The sequence below is a fragment of the Ictidomys tridecemlineatus genome, chromosome 13 (assembly GCF_052094955.1).
Source record: "Ictidomys tridecemlineatus isolate mIctTri1 chromosome 13, mIctTri1.hap1, whole genome shotgun sequence".
Classification (NCBI taxonomy): Eukaryota; Metazoa; Chordata; class Mammalia; order Rodentia; family Sciuridae; genus Ictidomys; species Ictidomys tridecemlineatus.
Genome location: NC_135489.1, coordinates 5,523,248 through 5,534,913, shown reverse-complemented (window position 1 = coordinate 5,534,913; position 11,666 = coordinate 5,523,248). Strand labels below are relative to the sequence as shown.

The 11,666-nt window shown below is 45.3% G+C and overlaps 1 protein-coding gene across 4 annotated transcripts; it reads right to left on the bottom strand.

Annotated features, from left to right (window-relative positions):
* Window positions 1-1,460: 1,460 nt before the first annotated feature.
* On the bottom strand, window positions 1,461-9,818 carry Cbln2 (cerebellin 2 precursor). 4 transcript variants are annotated; one of them, XM_078029891.1, is made up of 5 exons: window positions 9,361-9,818; window positions 8,813-8,857; window positions 7,113-7,631; window positions 4,163-4,282; window positions 1,461-3,912 (listed from the first exon to the last, which is right to left on the bottom strand). In XM_078029891.1, exons 2-5 carry the CDS (start codon window positions 8,819-8,821, stop codon window positions 3,715-3,717), a joined length of 846 nt encoding a protein of 281 aa, XP_077886017.1. In that variant the 5' UTR covers window positions 8,822-8,857; window positions 9,361-9,818; the 3' UTR covers window positions 1,461-3,714. The 4 variants fall into 4 exon arrangements, with proteins under 4 accessions (XP_077886017.1, XP_077886016.1, XP_021575534.2 ...); XM_078029890.1 differs by having other exon boundaries at window positions 9,412-9,818; XM_021719859.3 differs by lacking the exon at window positions 8,813-8,857 and having other exon boundaries at window positions 9,412-9,818.
* Between the last annotated feature and the right edge of the window lie 1,848 nt (window positions 9,819-11,666).

Below are 11,666 nucleotides of genomic sequence, written 5' to 3'. Positions count from 1 at the left end.
TCAAATTTTCCTCTTACATCTTCCAGATTCCAGGAGAATGTAGCCGATCCATATAATTTTTTATTATATTACCATGTTAACAGATCAGGTAGGTGTGTTTGTAAGTGTATTCACAGTTCAACAGTATGATGTAATAGTTACTATGAATATGCCCACTGTAATTTCCTTAATAACAATACCACAAGTAAAATAAAATATTCAGCAAAGGTTTTGTTTTGCTTTATATGTATATTCTATTTTTCTTTCTGAATTTCAATATAACTAGATTTAGCTAATTCTTTTTTTAAACAAGTAAATCTATGTCATCTCTACAGGGTTCCATGAGTTTTCATGCTAATGATAAGTAGGTTTTTATCACATGTACTCTGAGCAGCCTTAGAAAGCACACATTGTAGAAATGTTGATCATTTCACTTGCACATAAACACATATATTAAAAATATTAGGGTGCAAAAACGGCTCAGGAATTACAGATGGTAACAACAGTTTCCCGGGACCTGGTGTTGAATCACTGGGGCTGCATTTCAAATTGGAATATAAGCGAAGAAAATAGTATTTCTCTTAAGGGCATTTACAATTTAGTAGAACTAACATTTGTCAACTAAAGTAACTTAATTTTAAAATGCCATAATATTAACTATATTAATCAAATTATATTTTTTAAATTGTATCAGAAATGTTACATTTGTGTATTTTTCTAAAAGATGGGCAGTACATATTGTAACATAAAGATGAACAGGAACCCCACAGGACAGCCAAAAATCCCAACTGATAGTGGAATTAAATTAAAATTTATGTATTGTGATATTATTATCATCCCTAAAAATCAAACTAATGGAACCCTCAATATAGCACTGCAGTTTTAATAGTCCACTGAGAAACATGGAAATTTGCCTTCATGTACGATTGCCCTCCTGTCAGATATTCATTTAAAATGATCTTCACAAATTGCATGTTGAAAAAAACCTGTCTTTCTGGTAATGCTTCTGCCACAGTAACACCCACACTACCCCAATGCCCTGTTTTCAAAGCACTTCTGGGGGCCCCTCACAACAGCTCCCGGGGGCAGCTGACCACACAGGGCCATGATCTCACTCTGCAGACAAGAAAACCAGACCCCACACCAAGGCTGCCAAGACTTGCTGTGGCATGTTACACACCTCCTTTTTCCAATTAAAGGAAAATGCACACGTCAGCTTTAGATCTGACCTATATATGTGTGGACCATAACTGGAAGCTTCATATCTCTCAAGATTCTCAGCCAAATCCAGCCTGGGCAGATGCCTGTGTAGATGGTGAACAACTTCAGAGAGGCTGTCAGCAGGGCCTCCTCCTAGTGTCACTGCCCACATCCAAATCAAGAAAGAAAAGGGAACGGGTGGGGAAAGAGGTGGAATTGCAAGATGAAGCTGCTTTACTAACATAAAATAAGCTCCTGAAATATACTTAGTTTTAGATAGGTCAATTGAATAACTTATTTATTAGACAGTATAACCCAATAACAATCAGCATGTAATAAAGGTATCAATACAAACAAATACACGTATTTATATATTAAGGGATAAAAGTAACAAGTACTCATATGGTCCTCTAATGAGGTTTCCTGTTTGTTTTAAACTGAACACAAAGTTAAGGAAATGAGTGAAACAGGATTCAAATAACTGAGAACAACAAAGGGCGCACACTCCAGCTAGCTGCCTTCTATTTCTGTCCCCAGCATTAATAAACAATGCCCACTCCGGGAAGTAAGTCTCCTACTCACAGAAACAGAGGACTCTACAAGACTTTTGGTTGATTTATTTCCTCACAAACTTTGAACTCAAATCAAATTCTGTGTTTTACTGTGTTCTTCACTTAAGGACAGTAAAACTTAGACCCTTGGTCAAACCTCTTTTCGTAATCCCAACTGGGAGCACTGGAAACCCAAGGCCTCCCATCCGCACACAGTCTGGAAAGGACTCCTTGGACCAATTCCGAGATCCTGTGATGGCAGCAGACAGCCTGCCATAAAACCTTCTTAATGCTATCACCTCTGTGTTTCTCCCCAAACTCTTCCTGTTGGAAAATACTGCAAGTCAAAATTGAATGTATTTAAGTATGCAATACCTACCAGACCCACAGCTGCATCTGCATACAGGGGTGCGTGTTTGTGTGCATACTTTTAAAAGAGGCATCGTATGGATTTAAAGTCCCCAAGTCCTTGACACTTGGCCTTTACTTCCCCAATTATTTTGACAGTTGGGAGACGATACCGAGGGATTAGAGCAAGCCAGACATCAAACCCATTTATTCTGAATCTTAAATTGTGAGTTTTATCAATATTTTGGTTACATTGTTACACAAAGAACAAATTAACATCCTGTTTGAGGTCTCATATTTGATTGCTTTGGGATTAGTGACACTTCCTTGGCATAGGAGCCCTGCACCCATCATCTCTCAGCTGTGTCTTAATAACAGTGTTGCACAAAAAAAAAAAAAAAAAAACATTTGTAAAACCACTCCCGGGTGCTTTGACCAATACCTTTAGTTGCTGTGGCTTCCAAGTGGTTTCCTGCCAGGTGCCTGCCCCAGTGTCAACCAAGACCTTTCCTTAGCAGATTAAAAGACGATCCCAAGGAAGAGGGGCTGATCCTGTCTTCTTTGAAGCACCTGATCACTGTGCTCTCTCAAGGTGGATCCAAACAAGGCAAAGCACTCGAGGAAAACAGGGCTGAGGGTATCTGGTCACGACAGCGCCACAAGCAGCACAGTTCAGGCCCACCCAGCAATGCCAGGTTCTTAAAGGATTCCAAGTGTAAATAAAAAATAAATAAATAAATAAAATCCAGGTTGCAAGTTCTAAAGATGCATCTGAGAGACTCTCTCAGGAAGAAAAAGCAGACTTGTCCATTTGCTATTGTGACTCTGATAGACAGATACTTTTGGTTTGGTGAGGTCTCATTCGAAACAAAATATACAGGTTTTGTTTTGTTTTGTTTTATCTCATCCATGAATTCAGCATACATTTTCTCCCTCCACCCCAACCCCAGTGCAGAAGTTAAAAGTGGGGTAAGGATGGAGGGCCCCGTGTGCAAAGAAAATATAGCTGCTCAAGAAAACAAACAATACAAAACAAAACCGCAGTCAGTCCAGTCTTGCACACTTGGCTCCTCTGGATAAAGCACTTCCTGACAGGTTCACAATGCCCCGCCCCCTCCCATCCACCCAGGGGAAAAGCACAGAATGAGGGTGAAGCCATTCTTCCTCTTAAGGCTCTACAGACACACAGGGGACACAGGTCAAGGACTGTCCCACGGGTAGTTCTTTGCCAGGCTCTTGCTTTGAGCCCCGACTGCAACCTGCAGTCCATCCTGGGGTCCACAGCAGTGCTCCTGCCATCGGGACAATGACACAATGTACAAACAAAAGAAGGTAAGTCAATGGTCCCAACAATAGAATCCAATATTGACTTTACAATCACAGGTACAAACTGCTCAAATCGATAATTTCATTTCTCCTTAAGACCTTGTCGTCTAAAACTAATTAGAGGCCAGGTTCCCGAGGAATTGTCAATATTCAAAGAAAATACTGGAGATTTAGGAGGAAATCATTCTTGGACCGCAACAGTCTGACAGAGGCTGGAAATGTGTTGTCCTATTCTGGCAAGTTGAGGGTGTTATGAAGGGGGGATTCCTGCGTCCAGATTGCAACTTCCCCATCATCGGGGGGGCTGAGTCTATAGAGGAAAAACCAAGAAGCCCGAGAACGTGGAGTACTTCCAGCCCCCCATAAGGTTGCCCCTCTCCAGTTTAAGATGCACTTTGTCCTCCCTTTCCATGAGCAGCAGGACTCCATTGCTGGCCGCTTCTCTGGTCACATCCTGGTCTCCTGCAAATGCTGAGATCACTGGGTAGCCATTCTGCATTAAACTGACCTAAAATGCAGAGGGGAAAGCTCAGCAGACCATAAAGAATCCCACTCCCACCTGCTGTTTTCTTCCCCACCCCCATCCTTAGAGCCCACACCAGGGGCCTGATGAAGAGGATCCCCAGTGAGCTCAGGGCCAAGCACCTCTGGAGAGCCCAGTTCCTTAGTTCCTCAGCCTCTCAGAGCCAAGAAATGGGCCTTCAGCAGTGAGAAATCATTAACCAAACTGCATGGGCCCCCCTATGAAAGCTACCCACCTGGATGGTTTGCCTGTTGTACACTTTGACCACATGGAAGCTGAAGCTATAGATCCCTTTTCGCGGAGCTACAAATATACTGGAGGCAAGATCAAAATGGTTGCCGATATTTACTAAGACCTGAAAAAGAAGAGGGAGGGAATACAGTACTAACAGCCAGCTGCTGCTCAGCCTGTTTTAATGATACTCAGACAACCACTGACACCGGTTTCCTGCATTAATGCAGAGCAGCTGGCAACACTGGCTCGGCTCAGCCAGGCCTCTCCAGGAAGGGGGCAGAACTGAAGTTATACCATCCTGCAGCAGGAACCGATTTCAAAGTTATTCTAATATATCATCATTTTTAAAGATTTTTCAACTATGGTTTATTCATGCATTCAGAAAATGAGTGTGGATTTGATATGCTTGGAGTCAGGGCAGAGAGAAAGGGACTGGAGACAGTCCCTTTGGTACATAGCAGCAGCTCAAGTCTGTTCCTGAGATCTGTGGGTTACCTACCACACCTTCAACATGATGCTTTGTTTCATAAACACAGTTCCATACCTGATGTGGGGGAAAGGGCCATGGAGCAAGAGGCAGATTCAGTGAGACTGCTGCCATAAACGGAAGCCAGGACCTAACTCCACCTGCCCCCAGGGAAGCAATAGTCTCTAAGATGTGCCCCCCCCCATTTCCCAGCCCCTGGCATCACACAGTAGGTGCTCAATAATGCATACTGAATGAAAGAGCTTTGTCAGTAAACAATGACTGCTGCCTGTTTCTCCTCACTTTCCTCTGAGCAACCTGTTTTACCTGTTAGTTGAGCAATGGTGTCATGCAGATGAGTTTCAATAAATAAAAAGAATTGAACTGGTAGCTTGGGCACCCACAGCTCAAACTAAGAGAATCCTACAACATGCAAGAAAATAAATGAGAGAATTAGCCACCTGACAGGAGATCACATGAGCCTGTCAAAGGATTTCCTCAAATATGAGGGGACCAGAGGGTTACAGTATCATAGCAGAATTGGTAGAATGGCAGGTTCCCAGTTATGACCCAACCCCCCCCTTCAGACATTTCTAGACAGAATCTGGTCAATTTGTCCAGATCCCGCCCCCGTCCCTCCTCATATACAAATTATAATTCAGTAAAAATAATAAAATGGCCCACTGGCGCTTTGGTTTCTAAAACAGAAAGCCAACAGCAACAACACCCTAGATTCAAGACTTCATCATCTGATCAGAAAATAAGCCTCAGCCTGAGTAACTCTGGTGGTTACTCCTTACACACTCATTGTAAGTGAACAGCTGCGACCCTGAAGGCAATGTGTGAAGCTGAGGTAGATTGGGGAACTCCCCAGTGTCCTGGACCCTCCCCTCAGCCCACCTTGCCCACCAGGGCCCCTGCTCTCAGTCTTCTCACAATGCTTTAAAGGAGAATAAAGAATTCCCCACTGGGCCCTGAGGGTTGCTCCTTCCCTTCACAGGCACTCCTTTGCCTCAGTTCTGAATTTAGAAAAGTGGCAAATTCACAGCGTTGGTGCAGATGAAAGGACACCCATCCTGGCCCTGAAAAGTGGACCTCAATTAAGACCTAGCCCTGCTCAGTTTCCTTATCTGTAAATTAGAATTCTATTACTACTGATCCTGCCCTTCATCACCGTGTTCTTGAAACCCCAAAGAAATGGTGGATGTGGAAATGCCGTGGAAGCTATTGGTAAGACATTGGGAAATGAAAAATAGTTACAAACTAATAGCACATAGAGAACAACTTATTAATAGAGCACACAGTTCCCGAATGCTCTTTCATTGTTATCTCCAAGATTTGGAAATGAGTAAAATATTTTTATATCTTAAATAAATAAAAACATAAAAGAAAAATTCCCCCTCCCTCCGCAACACACCCCTTCAAACAGAAGATCCTTAATAAGATTTACAAAATGAATACCCTGGCCTAAAAGAGGCCAGGTGTGTGTGTGCCTGCTATTACGTTCTGGAGCTGACTGGTGGAGACAATAAAGCCACCAGAAAGTGTTCCCTGGAGCACAGGTATGCTCAGGGATGGCCCAGTGCTCCATTGTGTGGGAAGTGCTTGGGCAAAAGGATTATCTGATGAGGTAAAGTTTGAAAAACACTAAAAGGCTTTTTAATTTGTTTCTGAAAAAGAATAGGAATCAACCCGGAAGGACACAAAAGGATGGTCATAACCTTCAACCCTTAACACTAATCACCCAGAGAAAGAATTGCAAAGGCTTGACCCTCTCTGAGTCTTGGTTGCTTGGAACCCAATGACAGAAGTTAAGTGACTTGCAGCAAAGTAAGTCACTGCTCTTTGTTCTTATTTATACAGCTAAATTACATATTGACATATTGTGTACAGGGCATTTGCATACTGTATGTATCATTTTCTATACCTTGTTTTTATACAACCATGTTACTTTGTTTTATATTTATATAATGATTCCTGCTCTTTCCCCTACAACCTTCCTCACTTATTTTTCTCCCTACTCCATCTTCTAAAATAAACATCTCTTCTGTGATCTGGGCTAGGCTTTTGGAGTATTCCTTTTCTGAATGGAGGAGTTTGGAATGCACTCAGCCCTTAGATTGGCACCTGACTGCCTGAACATCATCAACCCGCCCCCAGCCACCCACCCTCAGCAAAAAGTAATACTGGCAACGTTTCCTTTTGGGAAATATATTTCAAATATCAGTTTTACAGGACCTTTATCTTTGATATCTTTAAAGGATTCTCAGTAATCCAAGTGCTCAGTAAACTGGTAATTTAAGAATACGAATGCTGCAATGTGGAAAAGGAGTGAATAGAAAGAGAACAGCGAGCCAAAAGGTAGGGCAGAACAGAGAGGAGGGAGCTCCAGGGAACTCCAGGTCCAAGACAGGGGAACCTCAGCTCTGGCCCCCTGCCCTGCCTTCTCCTCCCTGGCGGCGGGTGGGCGAGCGAGCCGGCTGACCTGGTCGAAGTAGATGGTCATGGTGCGGTTGCTCATCTCCGACGGCTCGTGGTTGGTACTCCGTGTGGCAGAGAAGGCCACCTTGGCGCTGCCGGAGCGCACGGAGATGCCCAGGGAGGAGGTGACCGCGCCATCCGCCGACGGGCTCGAGTCGCACACCACCAGGCACTTGCCCTCGAGTACGATGGGCTCCGTGTCGTTCTGCGCCCGCACCGGGCAGCAGGCTGGCAGCAGCAGCAGCAGCAAGGCCAGCGCCGCCCCCAGGCAGGAGCCACAGTCGGCCGGCTCGCGCAGCGCCCCCCGGCGCCCGGGCATGGTCAGCCGCGGCCCGCGGGGGCCCCGGCCGGGCGCCGGCATCTGGGTTGGGGGGCGGCGCGCAAGGCAGAGGCAGGCGTGGGCTGGAAGAGCGCCAGGAAGCGCGCAGGATCGCTCCGGGACAGAAGTAGCCTTCTCTGGCCTCGGTTCCCTGCTTTCCTGGTCAAGGCCAAGGGAGTTCTCAGAAGGAGGGTGCCAGCGGACCTGTCAGGGCAAAGAACCCAAACCCTTAGGTAGGGAGGCAAAGCTAGGGGGAGGGGCGGAGGGGAGCAGTGCCAGCGGCTCTTGGGCTCCCTTCCGGAAGGCCGTCCCCCTGGTCTGAGCTCAACCACCCCCATCCCCGACTTGGCCCAACAGGTTCAGAGAAAGCCCGGGCGCGCGGTGCTGCGCGTCGGTGAAGGCTCCTGCGTGGCTCGCGCAGGGGTGCATGAGGTCAAGGACCCGCGAAGCTGCAGAACCTCATTGCTAAGACAGAGTCCGAGACCCTGGAGAGGGCGTCAGCGCCGCCCCCTGCCCACTTAGCTAAAGGAAGAGGGGGTTTAAGAAGCGGATAAAGAAAAAGAAACTGATTTACCGTCTTCATTTCAGCGTCATTTTCTTGAAAGTCAAACCAAAAAAAAAAAAAACCCACCTCCTTTTTTCCCTGCCTTTCCTTTAACCCTCTATTTTTCCATAAGAAGGTGTCTTGTGGCAGCTCGTTTTAAAAAATAATAATAATTCAATTTTCTACCCAAAGAACAAACCCCGAGAATCTCCTTAGGGTGAATGGGATTAAGATGAGATAAAAAAGGAAAGAGAGGAGAAAGACGGGTGCAGGGGAGACTAAAGCCAAGACCCACTCCCAAGGATCCCGGGGCTACTGATGAGCCCCCTTGGGTCCACCTCTTGGATTCTTCTCCTGCAAAGAGCTGAGGATTCCACCAACAGGAATCCTAGGCTTTGCTGATTTTCCAGCCCTTGTTTCTGAACCCCGCGTCCGCTCTTCGCCTGTAAATTTCTGCTAACTTATATGCCTTTTGGCACTTTCACCCCGTCCCCTCTGTCATTAAACCAGACAGGTCATTCCGATATCCAGCCAAGAAGCAAAACGCAAAGATGCCTGCCTCCTCATGGCTCTCAGCCTCAGAACAACTCTTCCAGTGTTCTTTCTAAGAACAGGAGAAGTTTATTCTCGATAAATATTCTCTGTCCTCAGTCCCCATGCAAGATGATTGCGATATTCTTCCCTCACCCTCTCTCTCTCTCTCTCTCTCTCTCTCTCTCTCTCTCTCTCTCTCTCTCTCTCTCTCTCGTAGAACATAGACTTGTGATGGTCCTCATGAAAATGCATGCAAGAGGGCAGTTAACTCGAGGATCCTGGCGGGGTAGGGCCGGGATTTGGTTACCTGGAACATCCATGATGGGCGAGTACAGCTGTCCGCGAAGTTGTTCTGCTTAGAGAAAATGAGGCGAGCGGTAGCTGGCGGGAGGAGGACTCGGAGCGCGACCCTTTCTCCCAGCGCGTGGCCAATAACCGCGCCGCCCCGCCCTGCCGCTTTCCCGCGCCGGCCCGCGCGGGCTCCCGGTACACACCACGCCCCGCGCCCGCGCGCCCCGCGGCCGCACCGCGCCGCGCCCCACTCTGCGTTCGCCCGGTGCCTCTAACCCATACGCTTCGCGCCCGGCACTGAGCCGCACCGAGTCCTCAGCCGCACCACGCGAAGCCCGCTGCCTGGGGCTTCTCAGCTGCTGCGCCCAGCGCGCCCACAACGCGCATCGCTGGCGGGACCTCTTGGCCCTGGCCTTTCCTCCAGACTCTGGAGGGCAAAGCCCAGCGTTGCCAACGCCCTAAGGCCTGTGTGCATAGCAGTCGTCCGGGGCTCGGTGTGCCTTCCCGCCGCCCGCATCCCCACCCCGCACTCAGCACCCTGCACCGCCTTGGTCCAGCTCTCACCCAAACACCCAGAGCGAAATCCTCTTAGATGCCTTTTTAAAAATTAGGCACCTTCAAAAGCATCAGTGGCGTCTCTTCTTTTAGATTCTTTCTTTCCTTTTCCAAATTCTCTCCAACTCTTAATCTTGAATAGCGTGATCACTTTCATAATTAAGAAGAGGACCAGAAAAAAAAAACAGTTAAAAAAAAAAAAAAACTGGTATGGAGCTAGAAAGCTTTTGAATTTAAAGGTTTAAGGGCCGTGGTTCCAGAATCTCCAGTTTGGGAAACGTCAGGTTTTGGCAAGGATTGAAGAAATGCCTCCCGCCTAGGTTTATGTGTCTGCTCCTCTGAACCTCGGGGCTCCTGGAGCGCTTTGGCACCGCGCTGATTTATTAAAACGTCGGCTCTAAGCTCTAACGACCTGGGTAGACGCGCCGGGTTTCCCAGTTGCGCCTGCAGCAAGGGCGAGACGCACAGGCACGGACGCGGGGCGCCACCTATGGGTGCTGGTGCCTCCCTGCCGCAGGCTGCGGACAAGCGGACTCAGGCAGAACCTTGGGGGAGTCCTAGGGACAAGGATGGGGTTTGCGGATAGTCTCCGTTCTCCCCTAAACGCAGTGCTTGCCTCTGCAAAAACACAAGAAGAATATGTAGAATTCTTTCCAGTATCCTTCAATATCTTTGCCTGCGACCAAAAAAGATAAAAAGTGAGGGGGACAGCATTTTCATTTTTCATGTCTTTACCACTGACAGACTCTGCCAAGATGATAGTCGCTGCAGTAAGATTGTCTTCGGTTCTACACAAGGTTTGCACGGACTACTGGCTGATAGTCCATACCACCCTTAAACAAAGGTAGTACAGTCTTTAAATGGCACTTTTAACCTGATTTTTTTTAAAATATTAGTCTTTGGCTTGCATAATAATGTCTTTTCTGATAGGCTGATCAGAGATGAACCCCAAGTCTACCAACGCAGTTCATTAGAACTGAACGAATGCATTTCTTATTCTTCCAGATTTTACACAGAACCTTCTTTCCTTTGAAGATTTAGGCAGTATTTGGTTCCACTCTAAGAAATGCGTCTCTTCAGGTAAGCCTTCCGAAGGCCTTTTCTGTTGGCTTTCTCAGGCTGCTCTCTGTCTTAGAACAGAACTAGCTGTAAGGCCTGTGCTGTGATGAAGCAGTCCACATCTAACCCGTCCAGCCGGAATGGAAGGCTAGGGCAGAGGGAACTCACAGCGCATGGTCAGGTGAGGCAAGCCATTTCCTGGGGGCCGAAGGATATTATAAGAGCCTATGAGTTAAATATATTCTATTGACATAATTTCCAAAACTGTACAGACTACAAAAGACTCCATAATCTGTCATCCCCCTAAACTATATCCACTAAAATCCAGACTACACTAAAACATTTTATTAATATATTGGTTGTGTACACTGGGCTTTGTGGGAAGTTTTTTTCCTAGGATACTACTGGTTGCTAAGTTTTACTCTCATTTCTGAGAGTTTAACACAATGGAAATATCACCTTACTATTCCAGTAGTACATTATTTCAGATACTTCAACATTTCATCAGTTGATACTCTCTTATTGTCAAAATAAACACAACTCTATCAGACCATCACTAATTAAGACTAATTTGGGTGCAAGACTAATTAAGAAAGGGTACTAGATCCATGAAAGAAATGTGAGGCATAGACTGATTGTTAGAGCATTTGGGGATGCTAATTAAGTATAGGTATGACTTTCATACCTCTGAAAAAAAATTAAGTAACAACAAATAACTTTCTTAAATGCCACACTATAGCATTTCTTTTAACTAATGAAAATGCAAACACACATGAACTGAATTTTATTATCAGCTTTGTAGTTATTTTTTTTCTATGTGGCAATGAAAATATTTAAATAATGTATTAAAAGAAACCTTTAACCTACATAATGAACTAGGTTATATAATGAATACAATAAGCATTGTTATATAATGGAAAAAAATAGGTTAGGTTTGAATTTAAGTTTCAGATTATATTTATAAGGAAGTTAGTAGTGGTGAAAGGCAGCAGAATGACAGATAAATGTTTATTGATTCATTGATTTATTAGTTATTCCACTTATAATAGTGGGTCAATTGATAGAATTTTAGCTTGTAAATGTTTAGAAAAAAATTGAAATATAACTAAGATATAAGTCAAAACTTTTTTCAGTTTTCTCAGCAACTGATTTTTATCCTCGTTTCATGTTACCATTAATTTTTGCTTTCAGTGCTAGAACATTAGTAGTAGACTCCACTCTTTAAATTCATGGACAACTATTACTATAGACAGTAA

Bases quoted from the DNA above. Each gene is read 5' to 3' on its own strand.
- Cbln2 (XM_078029890.1), bottom strand. The intron at 7,632-8,812 runs GTAACCAAATCC...TTGCCCTGACAG, and splicing joins GCCCATCATGGATGTTCCAG to GTCCGCTGGCACCCTCCTTC. The intron at 4,283-7,112 runs GTCAGCCGGCTC...CTTCTTTTTCAG, and splicing joins TGACCATCTACTTCGACCAG to GTCTTAGTAAATATCGGCAA.